We start from the raw sequence: 17,825 nt of genomic DNA on the forward strand, positions 1-17,825 counted from the left end.
GGACCTTGTGTCATATGATGCGAGTGAGGATGTGGAACAACTATTTTAAGTTTGAATCAAATTCATTTAGTAATAACTTAGACAGAGTGAAAGTGAATCAAAACTTTAACCTGAAATTCTAAGTAAAAAAGGGGATAATTCATCAAATATTGGTGTTGAGTTATGGCCCTTGTGCTAAATGATGTGGGTGATGATGAGGAATAACTATTATAAACTTGAAACAAATCCATCAGGTAATTTCAGAAATAACAGAAAGTGCATCAAAACTTTAACCATGGTGCTGACGCAGAAGGACATCGACGCACCGGGTCGAGTAGGACAGCTCTCCAATCTTCATATAGTCGAGCTAAAAAGCAGTGCTTTTCAAGAAGTAAATATACATTTATCAAAAACAACCAAACAAATACATATTATATCAAATTCTATCAAGAGCTATCAGCAAGTCTATCAGTGCTTGACTATTTACAAATATTTGTCATAGGAAATAAACACAAGAGCTGTCACTTAGTGACAAATGCCCCCGAAGCCTGCCCTAGAACGTTAAAGTTGTTTGCGCATGATAAATTAACTCATTATGGGGAACATTAATTTTGTGCCAAGTAATTTTAAAATCCCTTGATAAATGGCAGAGTTATGGACGGGACAAGAAACAGACCATGTTAACGTTTGACTTCTAAGTGTGAACTTGACCTTGGAGCTAGGGGTCTGGGTCTTGCACACGACACATCATCTATTATAGGGAACATTTATGTCAAGTCATTTCAAAATCCCTTGATGAATGGCAGAGTTATGTGATCGGACAAGAAACAGACCATGTTAACCTTTAACCTCTGTGACCTCGACCTTAGAGCTAGGGGTCTGGATCTTGCGCATGACATGTTGTCTCATTATGGGGAACATTTATGCCAAGTAATTTCAAAATCCCTTGATGAATCGCAGAGTTATGAACCGGACAACAGACCCTGTTAACCTTTAACCTCCAAGTGTGACCTTTACCTTGGAGTTAGGGATCTGGATCTTGTGCAAGACACATCGTCTTATTATGGTAAACATTTATGCCAAGTTATCTCAAAATCCCTTCATTGATGGCAGAGTTATGGCCCGGACAACAAACAGACCCTGTTAACCTTTGGGCCCTGGGTCATTTACCCAACTTTCTGATACGACATGGTGACAATCTCACAAGACTTACTTACGATACTAAACAAGAGCTGTCAGTTAAAACAGCGTGGTCAAGTATTTAATAAATATTTAACACAGGAAATAAACATTTAATTAGGACTTTAAGCAATGATAATAAACAAGACATAGTGAAATATGTACATACACACAAAACCTTAACTGAGAAATTTGTAGTAATGCAAGAGACCATATCTCCTTACAGTCATCCTATAGTTATAGCACTTGAAATGTAGAGATGATTTAAGATGGTAAGCAAGTGCATGTTTCAAGTGCTAATACAATAGCTTTAGATAAAGTGTAATAAGTACATTTACTTGCAAGGAATTTTTACCAAAGCTATCCATGTGCAAAGGGCAATAATTCTCAATAAAATCTTGATATGGTACTTTAATAGTAGATTTAACTGAGGATTGTAAGCAAGTGTTAAGTTTGAATGCAACTGCTTTGATAGTAAACGAGATATAGTGCAATATGAAAAATATCAAAGTTCAATGGGTCATAACTCCTTACAAAATCATTCAAGAGTTATGGCACTTAAACTGTGAAGACCACTAATGATGGTAAGCAAGTGTTTCAAGTTTCAATGCAACAGCTGTAACAGTAAATGTGATATAGTGCAATATGCACCGGCAAACAAAACTTTAACACCAAAATGTCCGAGTTAAAAGGGACATAACTACTTACAACAAGAGCTGTCAGTAAGACAGCGTGCTTGACTATTTAATTAACACTTGTCAAAGAAGATAAATATTAAGTAAGGACTAACACTTGAAGCAAAGACAGTAAATAAGGTATTGTGACATATGTTAATGCACACAAGTTTCAATGCAATAGCTTTGATAGTAAATGAGATATAGTGCAATATGTACTTGCACGCAAAACTTAAACCAGAATATTTAAGTACAACAGGCCATAACTTCTAACAAAATCATCCTAAAGTTATGGCACTTGAAAAGTAGAGTTTACCAATGATGGTTAGCAAATGTTACATGTTTCAATGCAAAAGCTTTGATAGTAAATGAGATGTAGTGCATTGTGTACTGGTATGCAAAACTTAAACCAAGTGTTTGGCACTTTAACCAAATGTTATCCTCAGTGAATTTTGTTGACCGATTATTTAGAATATTGAAGTGAAAAAATTACCCAGACATCTTAGTATAGTTGTGTTAGTAAAAGTTTTCGGCCAGTGATGTAATAGAAGAGGTTAACAACATTATATGTGCGAGTGATGTCTTTAACCTAATCAACATGAAAGAATGTTTTATTCCATTTTAAGAGGGAGCTCATAATAAAATCCTCGACTTATTTTCCACCTTACACGACTTGGTAATTCTTTTTCCTCTACAGTTTCAGACACTCTACGATATTTTAATTCTGACTTGTAAATATCCAGTGCATCTCCAGCAAACTTTGGGAAGTCTGCTTTTGGAGCATTAAGTATACTTTCTGTAGGTCCTGAACTGAGATATCTATAGTTTACAACAAACCAGGTCGCGATTACAGCTTGATAGTTCAGTATATGAGTACTGCCATCATAATCAAAAAAGTCGAATTCTGCACTTTCAAGTAAAATGTCATTCTTGGAATCATAAAAAAAGAATTGAACAGATTTATTAGAGGCTAAAATGCTCGGAATCAAGGAATGTTTAAACGCTGGATGTCGCTGCTGTTGCAAAAAAGAAAATGTAATTGTTTGGGCCAGCATATGATCTCTGACAATGAATGAATTCAGGTCACAAAATTTCACTTCAACAGTTGTTCTTTCTCCTGTACTTGTCTCTTCTGTTGGGCTACAATGCACACCAATGTCACAGCTCTCAAGCATTATGTCCACATTTCCATGCCATACTTTACCATGACCTGAAATAAGAAAGTAAGTTATTCTTGCAGGTGAGCATTCTGACAGCCCTTGGTAGTGTAGAATATTGATTGGTAGGGCTGCTCCAGTATACCAGACTACCAGTATTTCGATCTACTGCAATACACTGTTGAATGTATACACATATTGTATGGAGGGGGTCTGTATCAGCTGAAACTGACATTTATGATTTGTATGTATCATTTTAAAATTAATAAGTCACAGAAGTATTGCAGGCAATACAAAAGTCCCAAGTTCTGTTTTAAGATATGACCCTTTAATTACCTTCTATCTATAATACAAGTTTCATAAAGCTAGCTTGAAAATTGTCTGATCTAGATTATGGTATTTTTTCACTATTTCTGTTGCCATAGCAACCACAATTTTGGTCAAAATAAAAAAACAAGTGGGCCAAAATGGCCCTATATCGCTCACCTGTTATCATTGGCCCTTTCAGGGGTCATAACTCTGGAACCCATTATGGGATCTGGCCAGTTCAAGAAAGGAACCAAGATCTTATGGTGACACAAGTTTTGTGCAATTTGTGCAAGTTTGATTAAATTCAAATCATAAATGAAGCTGCTTTTGTGCAGACAAGGTCAAAATAGCTAATTCTGGCCCTATCAGGGGCCATAACTCTGGAACCCATTAAGGAATCTGGCCAGTTCAACAAAGGAACCAAGATCTAAAATATGCTAATACAAATTGTGTGCAAGTTTGGTTAAAATCAAATCATAAATGAAGCTGCTATTGTGCAGACAAGGTCAAAATAGCTAATTTTGGCCCTTTCAGGGGCCATAACTCTGAAACCCATTATGGGATCTGGCCGGTTCAAGAAAGAAACTGAGATCTTATGGTGACACAAGTTTTGTGCAAGTGTGATCAAATTCAAATCATAAATGAAGCTGCTATTGTGCAGACAAGGTCAAAATAGCTAATTCTGGCCCTTTCAATGGCCATAACTCTGGAACCCATAATGGGATCTGGCCAGTTCAAGAAAGGAATCAAGATCTTATGGTGATACAAGTTGTGTGCAAGTTTGGTTAAAATAAAATCATAAATGAAAACACTATCGTGCAGACAAGAAATTGTGGACAGACGACGGACGATCACAAAAGCTCACCCTGTCACTATGTGACAGGTGAGCTAATAAAACAACATGCATAATCTCCTCATTGCTATCTACCTATAAACCCCACATAAATCTGTAAAAAATCTGCAAACTGAAACATGTCAACAATATGTGCATGCTGACTTGGTAGTAAGACTTCCCATAAAATTCCATGGCAACCAGAGTTCTGCATGGAATTCAATTCTTTGAACAATTTTTAAAGAAGACCATCCAAGGAACATTCCTGTGAAGTTTCATCAAAATTGGCCTGTTGGTTTAGGAGGAGATGTTGTTTAAAGGAAAGTGTGGCCGGACGCCGGACGGTAAGCGATCACAATACCTCACCCTGAGCACTTTGTGCTCAGGTGAGCTAAAAATCAGATCAGCGATAACTTTTGGGGAAGATTTTTTTAGTTTTCAATAAATACATAATTATCAAACCAGTCCCACACTGTGGTGGCTATGTTTTTAATGAATCAAAATGTGAATAAGGCACTCAGAGGACAGCTATATCCCCTACATAATAAATGTTTGACACAGGGGCAAAATAATCTTCAAATTGTTATTTGAGCCAGTGTAGTTGAAATATTGTTAGTGTGATGAATTCCACATTTGCGCGTAATCAAAAACTCAAAATATTTGACTCTGAAATGTGACCTTGACCTGGCACTGTTGGAACATGGGTTCTGCATGTCTTCTTTTTGAGTTATACATCGGGTAAATAAGTTTCAAGAAAATCTGTCAAGGGGTTCAAAAGATAATACAGAGTAGACATGAAATCAAAGACTAAAACCTTTGACTTTGAACTGTGACCTTGACCTTGAGCCCACAAGGTTGGAACACGAGTTCTGCATGTTCTCTACGTGAATAACACATATCATATGGTATAAGATTTAAGGAAATCTGTCAATTAGTTCAAAAGATATAAAGCGGACACAGAATCAATGGCTCAAACCTGATTGAATTTCATAAATAAAGATTGAATCAAAAATGTAGCCTCTAAAATGTAAACATTCGTTTTCTTTGTTTTACCCTTGTGACCTTGTTTTTGACCCCATGTGAACTCTTTGGAGATTTCATGGTGACAAACATTCTGACGAAGTTTCATAAAGATTGGGTCACAACTGTGGCCTCTATAGTGTTAACAAGTTTTTCCTTTGATTTGACAGGGTGACCTAGTTTTTGACCTGAATAACCCAGATTCGAACTTGACCTAGAGGTCATCAAGACAAACATTCTAATTCTCATGAGTTTATAAACTTAATCTGTGGACTCCAGTGTGATAACAAGATTTTCCTTTAATCTGGCCAACTGACCTAGTTTTTGACTCCACATAACCCAGTTTAAAACTTGACCTAGAGATCATCTATACAATCATTCTGACTTAGTTTCATAAAGAATGGTTACAACTATGGCCTCTTAGTGTTAACAAGCTCTTCTTTTGATTTGACCAGGTGACCTAGTTTTTGACCCCACATGATCAAGATTCGAATCAGACCTAGAGATCATCAAGAGAAATATTCTGACCAATTCTTATGAGTTTCAAACTTAAACTGTGGACTCTTAGAGTGTTAACAAGATTTTCCTTTGATCCGGCCCACTGACCTAGTTTTTGACACCACATGACCCAGTTTTAAACTTGACCTAGAGATCATCGATACAAAAAGACTGGGTAATAACTGTGGCCTCTAGAGTGTTAACAAGCTTTTCCTTTGATTTGATCGGGTGACCTAGTTTTTGACCCCACTTGACCCAGATTCGAACTTGACCTAGAAGTCATCAAGACAAACATTCTGACCAAGTTTCATAAAGATTGGTTCACAAATGTGGCCTCTAGAGTGTTAACAAGGCAAATGTTGACAGACAATGCATGACACAATGACCGGTCACAACAGCTTACCTTGAGCACTTCGGGCTGTGGTATAAAATAGCAGATTTTTTTGTATATTTTCAATTTTCTTCCAACAATAACCCCGATCCAAAATAAAAACACAAACCGGATGTAGTTTATGTATGTATATGTTCTTTTATCACATAGCTTTAGTAAATATTTACATATTGTATTCCTAACTTAAAAGCAACACATATTCAGTGCATTAAAATTTTTATTGTACATATTCATTGCAATAATTTTTTTAAAATTGTAACCAGTACTTAAGATTCAACTGTGCTCAATTAATACATAATTATATATATAAATATTTTCTGTTTCATTACTTCTTTGGCTAAAAGACTTACCAACTGATGTGTCATCAAATCGAGAAAGGATTTCCTTTTTCTCACAGTTTCCACAAATGCAAAGGTAATCTTTTTTTGCTGCACACTTATCCATTGTGAACTCTTTTGCAACTGCCAGTTTGGAGAAAAAATGCATCCCAAGAGTTACCATCAGCTGTGTTTCATTTTTCACTCCAACACTGAGACTTCGAAGACATCTGTGGGACTCTGAAGATAAATAATTGTACAAGGAAGTAGTGTTTTTTTCCAGAAAGCACAAGGGGCATGGTAATTCTTGACAAAAGGGCACTTTCAAGCACGTGAAGACTGTTTTTTATATAAAAAGGGCACAATGTATATTCAGTCTATCAATAATCAGTCAATCAATCAATCGATACTTCAATTCAGCCAATAATTCTGTGATATTCGAATCAACTTCTTTCAAGTATTCTGTAAGTCTGGATTGGATCATCTAGTAAAGTGTGTCCATAAAACACGAATGCCTTCTCCTGGTCATTTTATAGAAAACTATCTTCTTTCCCTTTATCAAGGGCAATAACATTGGAATAATTGGGGTAAAGGTCAAACAAAATTCAGGGTGAACTACTTAAAGTGGTGCTTGGTATAATGCAAGATTTTATGACTCCAGCTATAATACTTTTCAAGTTACAGGTAACACAATAAAAAATACCCATTTTTTCACAAGTTCAAGAACCATAACTCCAGTACTATTGGAGTCAATGTCAAACAAAACAATGGTGATTAAACTAATTGCAAGGTTTCATAAATCTAGCTATAATATGTTTGTAATCACAAGCAAAACAAGCTAAAATGGAAATTTTTCTCGTATTATAAAAGTCAAGGTCAAACAAAACCAAGCTCAATATACGTGCAAGGTTTTGTATTTCTTGGTACAATACTTTGCTAGTGATAGGCAATCAAGTCATTAACTCTATGAAGATGGGTCCAAACAAGAATTTCTCAATTCATGCACAACTATGCCCATCTCTAGATGTGCCATGGTAATAAGGCTTTGCCATGGAAATCCATGTAGTTCCATTGCAGTTAGCATGGAAATCTACAGAAAATTGAAATACACCATGGATATTGAACAGAACAGTAAGTTTGCCATGGATTTCCATTGATTACAGCTTTCATATTGATCAATTTCCACAGAATGAGTTTGTATACTATGCTTCTGGCCAGGGACCTGCAGATTTGCGAGACTTGTTTTCTCTCTAATGAAATATATCTTAATGGAAACGAATTAGGCCAGTATTTGAAGAACAGATCTAAAAATCTTATATTCGGCAGCTGACAAAGTTCAGGCACTCACAGTGGCACCTTGATTTGAGATTCAAGCACTGGGGGCTGCTGGCGACGGGCCTGCTTAATAGAATTGATCTGCATATCACATTGTTTATACAAATGCAGGTTGGTCAATTTACAAATGCATTTAAAATGCAGGAAATCGAACCATTAAAGCTTAGGGTTTACTAGACTGTGTCCTTTGAACAATGATGCCCCCACATCAGTAAAATTTCTGTGTTTGATGAACAAAAATAAGAAAATCAATTAGGCTGAGTTTTTTTTTTTTATTTTTAGTTTTACAGGATTAAGAAAAAAAATGAGCAGTAGGAGGAAATAAATATTAAAAGTAGGAAAAGTGAGGAGTCGATAAACAAGAGCTGTCCGTAAGACAGCGCGCTCGACTTTTCTCAGTGCTTGACTCTGAATTAGAGCTTTGCCAGTAAAAAAAATCCAAGTTAAAAAGGGACATAACTCTGTCAAAATTATAATCAGAGTTATGGGAATTGTGTCTCCTGGTGTAGGCTTTGATAGTACCCGGTAAATAACTATTTAGAGTTTCAAGTCAAAGCTTTAATAGTAACAGAAATATTTGACTTAACAAAAAATTCTAAGTTAAAAAGGGGCATAATTCTGTCAAAATTCAATCAGAGTTATGGGGATTGTTTCTCCTGGTGTAGACTGTGATGGTTAATAAGTATTTTAAGTTTCAAGTCAAAAGCTTTGATAGTAACAGAGATATTTGACTTTATTGAAATCTTAAACCAAAAATACTAAGTTAAATAGGAGCATAATTCTGTCAAAATTCAAATCAGAGTAATTAGCGCCGCGGTTACGTCTTTGACACTTCGCGTTTAATTGTCAACATGTTCGAGTGCTGAAATCAATGTTTTATAAAGAAACTGCTCATTAACCGTGCGATTAATTGGAATATTGTACACAATTAATTGTTATCTATGATAAAAGAACGACATGTAATGTATTAACTACGTTAAATTGACTTCCATCGATGAATTGACTTGAATTGTGTAATTCATAATTTTAACATGTCCAAAACATTGTGGAATGATACTAATTTCACTTGGGTATTGATTACATTTTACTCGGTCTTTATCATAGACTCACTGTGTAAAATCTCAAACTTTAAACTAAAATAAAGGTATTAAATCCATGTATTATTTCAATGAAACTTCAAAGTTTTGTTGTTTGTAGCATCATCTGGGACTTGTGCAGTGAAAAATCTAAATTTAATTTCTAAAGTAGTGTGATATTTATTTCTAAAGTCACTAATAATAGTATATTTTCATTGTAAATATACTTCGTTATACCCAAGTGGAAACTGGCAAGTACTTGAAAATGCAGCTCTCTGATTGGTCAGTTAGAACCCCGTATGTTCAGTGATGTCATGATAAAGTTATGAATTCTAGTTTACACAGTTTACTTTCAGTTTTATTTGAGTGAGATACTGACACCGAGGTCATGACTCTGTGTTAATAAACACTTCATATAATATATAACCAAAATTCGGCGGGTTACATTTACAGCATCGGCTTGAATTTTGAAAACGACTTTTTTTCAGAATTTTGTAATGAAACAATAACCATTGAATTTGTATGGGAAATGATCTACATTGTAACTAAGAAAATGAATGGTCACATCAATGTTCTTTATCTAGAAACAAGAAAATTACAGCCACTTTTAGAATCACTCAACAGCCTTGCGGTAGGAAAAGTCTTCACACTTCTCCCTAAAGTCTCCCCACTTCTCCCTAAATCAGCTTGAAGGAGAAGTGACTTCTCCCAAAAAATTGGACCTAGCTAGACCCCTGAAAGTGATTCCCTACTGCATGCTTATGAATCTGAACTACTATGTGTATGTTAGGCAGCCCGGACCAGTACGCGGACGCTACCAGTACACGGACACTTACATGTTCTGCAAGGTCTAAGCAATTTAATCCTATCTTGTATGAAAATATTATAATTATGTCAATAACATTCGCTATGTATATATACATTCTTCCGGTAATGTACATGTATAATAACACATCCAAAATAACCGAATAAAACTGTAATTAGCACACAAAAAAATTATATCTCCACTGAAAACAAACTAGTTTGCCAGGTTACATTGAGGTAAATTTATTATAAATACCTAAATCAATCGACAATTCTTTTAACTTGTTTCCTGTTTAATTCTGGAAATAAATAAATTATTTAGAAAAGGAATTGTTTAATGTGACTCACCTTTTTGGGGTGTTGTCTGCTTTTTTCACAGGTTAGTAAAATAGGGTGAAATGTGTTCAAGTACTGGTCCAGCCTGTCTATACAGTAAAGACTGTCTACAGTGACCCAACTTTTGGAGAACTTCAAAAAGATCATTGTATACAGGGAGTCTCTGTACACAATCTGACTAGGAGAGGTCTTGGTTTAAGGTAAATAATGCATGTTCCAGTTAGTATTCTATTTAGGACCTTTAAACACTAAGGACCTTTAAACACTCGGATAAAACACAGAATATTTTAAGTGACCTTTCACTCTGCTTCACTTTATTTTCATTCGGGAACTACACTCCGTGATTTGTACTAGAGGTTTCTCCCTTTGGGAGGGTGGGTCAGAAAGTCGTAATAAATGTTCAAAGCTGTGGTTCGGGGCAAAGAAATCATGGTCGCTGTACGCATCAGACAGGGAGTTGCTAGAAACAAGCCAACTGTAGTGTGAAATGCATCAGGAGGAAGTAAAAAGGTTGTTGTAGAAAGAAAGCTGCTGAATGCAAGGGGCCGCTAAGGCAGTCTTTACTGTATATACTGGGTATACCAATTATTGTGAGTCTTATATTCAGTTTTTATATCAAAATGATTGTATGAAAGGATAAATTTTATTCTGTTTAATTAATTTATGTTTTAGCTTTAGACTTTTGGCAAAAAATTTGTCAAAACAAAGAACAGAGGTGGGAATTTTAGCATTTTCTCGCATATACCTATTACCGTGAATTTCAACTTTCAATCTAAAGATGTTGTTAAATTGATCTAAGATAAAGAAAGCATTTCTATTTTACAATGGGTCAAGCTAAATATGAAACATATATGGCAGAAATAAGCAACTTCATTGAAAATTAGCGGAGAAAAGTTGCAAAGATTAACCATTACGACCAGTCACTTAGCTAAAACTTAGCTTTAGTGACTGGCCATAATAGTTAAGCTAAGTGACTGGTCGTAATCACAGGTGCTAGACACATAATCAAATATTGTACTTAATCAGGCCTATATTTGTATATAAGATATAAGGTCCCCATCGGAACAAAAACATCATGCTGGACAAACAAGAACCAGAGCTCCAGATAAGCTTTTGGTGCAATTGGGTATTTACCCATCACTTTTTGTCTGAATTCAATGGGTATTGGAAATCTGAACTGGGTAAAAATAATATCATTACCCAGCCTTTTCAGAATAGGGTATTTGCTAAAACCAATCTTGCACAAACAATGGAGTATTTTTTGTGGCTTAATTAAATTAAATTGTGTACGCTTACAGTATACATGGTATATATCATTAACCAAGTTCGACTAAAGATATTTTTCTCCAATCATTTAATGTTTTCTGAGATACTTTTGTTCCATCCTGTTTTTTTTTCACTTTTAATGCAGTCGGGGATCAATTCATCCACAATACCCGAACGTATGTTCACAACAATATGCGCTCTCCCATAAGATGTCATTCAGTATCGATGACACTACATCGTCACAAACAGATAACCGTCTTTGCTGAACAGCAAAATATCCCACTAATTTGTTTGTTTGTGCTGCAATAATGTTTTTTTCTGCAACCTCTTTTACATTTTATCAGTGTAAAAATTGTTTACAAAGCCTCCAAATAACACAGATCAGCTGACTGAATGGTCCTGTGATTTTTCCGATAAATAGCTACCTGTTCTGTGGTAACGAATAACCAGTCTGACAGGGATCATCCTACAAGGCGATTTGAGCGATATCGTCGCTTTAAAGTCGGCCACTTCGCCTAATTATCGCCTCCAGGCGAAGTCCGAATCGCCGAGTTTTTCAGCGAGTGATTATCTGTTTATTTAAAGTTGTAAAACTTTATGCATAATCTAGATTAAATTATCGATAAATCCATAGTCAACCCCGCCTACTCGCCTGTCAAACTTCAGCCAATCGTAGCGTTAATATCCCACAGTGTCAATCAATAATATTGTAAGCCGCCGCCATTTTGAAAATTTTCAATCGGCGTGTAAAAAGCCGATAAACTTAACGAGAGCACGATCTTATGCAACAATTGTATATTATTCTTTCATTTTATTAAAGATTACTTCAAAATTTATTTCAATTACCACGATTACGATCAATTTCTGTAAATGAATTGCTCGGGTACTGCGTATAAAAAATGATTTCGCGGACGTCAGAACTGCCGTACAAAATATTGTAAAAAGATCGCCATTACCTACGAGTTTGGTGTTATTTTCGAAAAAATAAATAAATGAATGAATTAAATGTATAAATCTGAACAAGTTGATGCAAAAATCAGGCATTATAGAAGCACGAGAATCGAAATATGAATGAAAAATTTCATGGCGTTTTGATCGTGCACCTGTTAAATTACGAGTTTCGGACATGTAAATTTCGGATAAAAATTTAAAGGCGACTTTTTCATAGCTAAGTTTATACTTTATTTAGAAATTCATGAAAATGATAATGCAAAAATCAATTTCCTTAAATAATTACTGTTTATAAGTTACAGCTAGACCCATAGAATGTGGATATATATAGGCAAGAAACTGAATGCTATGCCGATTCTTCTCCTTAAATTCCTCAACTTCTCCCTAAATTCTGCAGAGGGAGAAGTCACTAATCTCCCTAAATTTTTGACCTAGGATGATCCCCGAGTCAGTTGTCTAGCATTAAAGTCTTGTACCCGTTCTATAAGGAAAATGCGATACGCAAGTGACTGGTTAAATGAATTGGATTAGGAATTTTAATTGCGTTTCAGTACGCACGCTGTATGAATTCAGTTGGGTTTTCTGCAACTTTAATTGCGTAAATACGCAGCTTATCTGGAGCTCTGAAGAACACTGCTGCAAGAAACGACCAGATCACGGTTTTCTCTGTGGCTGCCACTTGAAAGCATAAATCCAACGAAGCATTAACACTTTTTATTTCATTAAAATCCCTCAAATAGCAAAAAAATGATTAAAAGTTTCACAAAATACCACGATTTTCAATCCAAGTCGTTTTCGATGTCCGTTCTATAAATATCTACAAAAATGATTTCTGGTCGATTCCTACGAAATAAATAAAAAACGGCTACAACTTCCACATACTTTCAATAAATGAACTCTTTTCCTGTCAATCTGCGAAGTCTAAACTGAACGACAGCCCTCTACAAACATAATTCATCTGAAAAAGTACGAAGTGGTCTAATTTGTGATGGTATTTTATCGCCATGTATACAGTTCTGCACTGAATATCATGCTAGGACTTGATTGGTTAAGACGAGAGTCATTATTTACCTGTTTCATTATGGACCAATCGTATAACACCATTACTTCGGTAACTTCGCATCATTTTCCTGTCACTTAAGAATCAAAATGGTGAGCATTACTTGAACTGCGCTTCCATGTTTTCAGTCCAATCTTCTATCTATATACCGTATTTTCCGGTATTAAGGCCCCCCTCTAATTAACACCCCCCACCCGTTTTGGAGGGAAAAAAAGTCAACAAGAACGAAAAAATAAAATCACCTACCTCATTTTTATAAGTCAACATAAGTAATTTACAGTATGTATCCAATGTATTAAGAAATAAACACACTTTTAAACAGTCCATGTACCGTAAATCCAAAACGTTTATACTAAGTATGGTACGTATCCAATCATCAAATAGAAAATTAAATGGTAAATCCATTTTTGATTTGTTTTTGCACCACCCGGGCACAAGCTTCCTGTCGACTTTAAACAAATTTGCGGCAAAGTGTTAACCTTTTCTTCGGCAGTTTTAATAACTTTTAATTTAAAAGCTGGCACATAAGCAGCGTGTCAAACCACTGGCATTGTGTATTGCTACCCGCATGTACTAAGGACACAGCTGTTTGGGTATGATGACGTAATGTGTAATGTCGCGAGCGTGTCACGGAATACATGAGGTACCGTATTTAAGTGCATAATTTTAAGACACACTGCATTAAATTGGATGCCAAATAATTACGTTTTGGGGGAATTAAACAACACAGAAACACTTAACAGTTGGTTTGAATGATGTTTTTAAGTTTTGTAAAAAAATTTATTTTTTATTTTTTTACCTCTTTGGAAAATGTAACGCCCCCGGGGGCGTATATTCGGGGAAAATACGGTATAGATGAATTATGTTTGTAGAGGGCTGTCGTTCAGTTTAGACTTCTCGGTAGAGTAACCTCTTATCTAGTTCTGGCTACCATAACTTAACTGACGCTGTTTTTATTTTCTGGTGGTCGCGTCCATAAATAGCAACCCCAGATAAACCAATAATCCCTTTAGAATACACAGTAAATTCATGGGTGATTATCTTTAATAAAATATATCAGCAAGTATATCTCAATCAATAATTATAAAAATTACATATATTAAAAGCCAAATAAATTATCTTTCCTTTGATATAACTTTTATCAACATTTAAATATACTATTTATGTTTATTTATTGATTAAAAGTGAAAAATGCAAGAAAATTCTGACCGCTGAGATAAGCGGGTTCGCGGACACGGTTATGAAAGGGGTGTTACATTCCTATGCAAATACGAGATCCTAAATGCTCATGAATATTAATGAGGTGATATTATCCAATCAGAAAAAAGAAAGACCTTTATGCCCGTGGTTTTGATTAGTTCGTAGTTCAAAAAATATTCGAGTTACAATTGCCCAAAGTTCAGCCAATTCTGTAGGAAATCTGTCCGTTCGATTGTATAATCATATACATATTTATTTAATTCAATATTTTAGCTTCAAAATAATACCAAAAACATTAAAATCAATGGTAATTTAGACCGTCGCATCTTTATTTTTTCACAGGTCGTCCAATTTACGCACGCGTCGCGCCGCCGCCATTTTGAAAATTTTCAATCGGCGTGAAAAAAGCCGATAAACCTCACGAATGTAGACTTAAACCTCCGTCAACATGATCTTAGACATCAATCATATGTTATTTCATGATTGTATATTAAATTTACTTCGAAATTTAATTCAAATACGCCCGATTTCATTAAATGAATTTCCCGGTCGCTGTGGATGAAAACCGATTCCGCAGACGGTCAGAACTCTATAGTACAAAATATTGTAAAAAGACCCCTAATATCTGCAAGGTTGGACAGTTTTTGAAAAAAAATAATAAATAAATCGATTAAATGTATAAATCTAAACAAGTTGATGCAAGAATCGGGCATTATTAAAGCCAGAGAATTGAAACAAGTATGAAAATTTTCACGGCGGTACGATCTCGCACCTGATAAATTTACGAGTTTCGGATAGGTAAATTTCGGATAAAAAATTTTAAGTCTACTTTCAATGAGCAATTTGTACTCTGTTTACAAATGCATGATACTGATAATGCAGTATTCAATTTCCTTATGTTTATGTCAGATAGTTATAAATATCACTTCTATGAAATGCAACATTTGAAGAAAATAATGACCCTGAACTAATTACTGAATTTAGTAAAAAATGTCACCTCAGCCATTTTTAGCAATTTAAACTTTCAAAATTAATCAGATACTTATATTTTCTGCACATTTTTGAAGTTTTCACTTTGGAACAATGGAGAAATAACTGTTTTTGGCTAGCTCTGTTTGAGAGTGATATTCATAACTTTTTAATTTAAACTTTATAGCAATTAATGTATGCATTCATAAAAAAAAAGTGTTTTTTCTTCGCAAAATTTGTGTGAATTTTCATTTTGTTTTTATTTATACCTACTGATGCTGAAGAAATTTACTAAAAAGGATTACATAAATGAAAAGAGCAGGAAAAAATACATTAGATCACCAAATTTGAAAAGAAAACATTAAAAAATTAAAAAGATACATAAAAAATAGTGAAAAAAATATCAAAATTGGTTCCGTCCTGTCGCGACAGCTTCTATAGGATTTATAGGAGGAAAAATTCTTAAAATTGGCTGAAAATTATGACGCTTAAAATGCTGTAACTTTTGATCTAGAAAAGATATTTTGATAATTAAAACTGTTCTGAAAATGTCTCTTCATGCTCTTTAATTTGGTATAACTTTATTGAAGAAATAACAAGTTTCCAAAATTGGTGTGGGGTTGCTACCATAAATAAGTTATGGCGAAACCCCATTTGGTTAACTAACCAATATCAAACCACAACATCTCGCACAGTCTCTCGTGAGAAACTGACGACGTCATGCAATTACAGTTCAGAGCACGTGGTTATTTTTAAAAGTCAAGATCAAAATTTTTCCTATTTATGAATTTAATTTGATCGTAAACATAGCCATTTTCGATAAAATTCATAAAAAAACATACCTTAAAAGGTTTAAGTTCTCAGAAAGGGTCAATAAATAACGATTTTATACCGCCTTCTGGTTTTCAAAATGAAGAGTACCCTGATCAGGTGACAACTGCAATGGCGTACAAAATATTGCAGACAGGGGAACCAATTTGAAACTTGCGTGTATAACTTATGTTCAAATTAGGTTGCATGGATTATTTTATGCCAAATCAAAAGAAAAATGGATTAGAAATATTTTAAAGTAAAACACGAGTCCATTGCATTTCATTTGTTGAAATTATAGCGTGACAGACTTCTGGCACGATTCCTGGTTAGGTTTCAGTAGGGGATTCGTTTCAGTTCAGAGATCAATGGAGATCATACCAGCATATAAACTTCTTTGAGCTAAATTTTTTTAGCTACCTCTTATTAAAACATTCCCACGGTTGCGCATGTGGATCCGATGGTTACACTGTAGGTTACGTGAAAACAGTTTAAAGATGGCCGTGTCACAGGGTGAGAAAAATGTGCAGCCAGACCAGGACTCGAACCCGGGGCCTCAGAATACCGTTCTGATGCTCTACTGACCGAGCTACCCGGCCGCCTACACATTTTCTCCGTTTTAATATTACAGTTCTATACCGTGACATACTCCCCCGCTATATGAAATTCGTCCTCGAATTTCTAATGGGATAGAGAACAAGGTAAACATGATCTCGGAATATATTCAGTCACGGTCCCGTGTTGGGCGCCAAATGTCACAGGGTGACAAAAATGTGCAGCCAGACCGGGACTCGAACCCGGGGCCTCAGAATACCGTTCGATGCTCTACCGACCGAGCTACCCGGCTGCCTACACATTTTCTCCGTTTTAATATTACAGTTCTATACCGTGACAGCCGCAAATCAATGATAGTCGCGAATTTAGGGGAGCTGACGATACTAACCTTCATCGAAAAGAAATGCCAACAAAGGGAGTAGAAGTGTTCTTGTGTGTTCATCTTCCGGTATGTAACTGTCCTTATTGGTTATATCATTCAACATTTTTACTCCATCATTGAAAATGCTTTCGAAGGCATAAAGTTCTTGCAACACCGGTGATGCATGACAAGATGCTTTAGAAAACAACTTTCCATCTTCGGCATTTGGATCACAATATGTTATTTTGTCGGAAAGAAGAGCCAAATTTCGATTAGACAACATATGCTTATACAAGGTACAAAATGCCTTTTTATCACTGAAAGTACAAAACTTATCAAAAGGCGTTTCTAAACGGGCCTGTTTGGCATAAACTCCCCGAGATTGCTGTTCTGCAGGCAGTCCCGCCATCTTGTAAGGGTAGATAATTTTGGTTCCTGGCGGGAACGGGTTAGACAGCACCAATTGTTTTCCCATACTGTAACAGGACTGACCAACGTACCAACTTGATCGAGATTTCTGGACGGATAGACGGACGAAAACAGGTCACGATTCCTGATTTAAATAAACCCAGGTTCATTTTTATATTAAATGAAATCTATTTTGTTTGGTCACTACAGTAAAAGAAAACCAGTTCAGAGTACACAAAATCACAAATACTTTATTGTTCTTATGTTTTACTGTACTTTATCAATGATAATTATCTGAAATACACTCAAAATAAAATCTGAATTATAAATTTAGTGAG

General features: G+C 35.3%; 1 protein-coding gene across 1 annotated transcript; it reads right to left on the reverse strand.

Moving 5' to 3' along the window:
* Positions 1-360: 360 nt before the first annotated feature.
* LOC123552409 (uncharacterized) lies at positions 361-17,554 on the reverse strand. The gene is made up of 3 exons (XM_045342062.2): positions 17,107-17,554; positions 6,390-6,596; positions 361-3,042 (listed from the first exon to the last, which is right to left on the reverse strand). The coding sequence occupies exons 1-3, from the start codon at positions 17,552-17,554 to the stop codon at positions 2,444-2,446; spliced, it is 1,254 nt and encodes a 417-aa protein (XP_045197997.2). The 3' UTR covers positions 361-2,443.
* Positions 17,555-17,825: the final 271 nt, after the last annotated feature.

Source organism: Mercenaria mercenaria, chromosome 4 (assembly GCF_021730395.1).
Source record: "Mercenaria mercenaria strain notata chromosome 4, MADL_Memer_1, whole genome shotgun sequence".
NCBI classification, from domain to species: domain Eukaryota; kingdom Metazoa; phylum Mollusca; class Bivalvia; order Venerida; family Veneridae; genus Mercenaria; species Mercenaria mercenaria.

What these genes read in the sequence shown, in the direction of transcription:
- LOC123552409 (XM_045342062.2), bottom strand. Translation starts at nt 17,554, where the DNA reads ATGGGAAAACAATTGGTGCTGTCTAACCCGTTCCCGCCAGGAACCAAA. An exon ending in GGCATTTCTTTTCGATGAAG is followed by an intron (nt 6,597 to 17,106) that starts GTTAGTATCGTC and finishes ATTTATCTTCAG; the next exon opens with AGTCCCACAGATGTCTTCGA. An exon ending in ATTTGATGACACATCAGTTG is followed by an intron (nt 3,043 to 6,389) that starts GTAAGTCTTTTA and finishes TTCTTATTTCAG; the next exon opens with GTCATGGTAAAGTATGGCAT.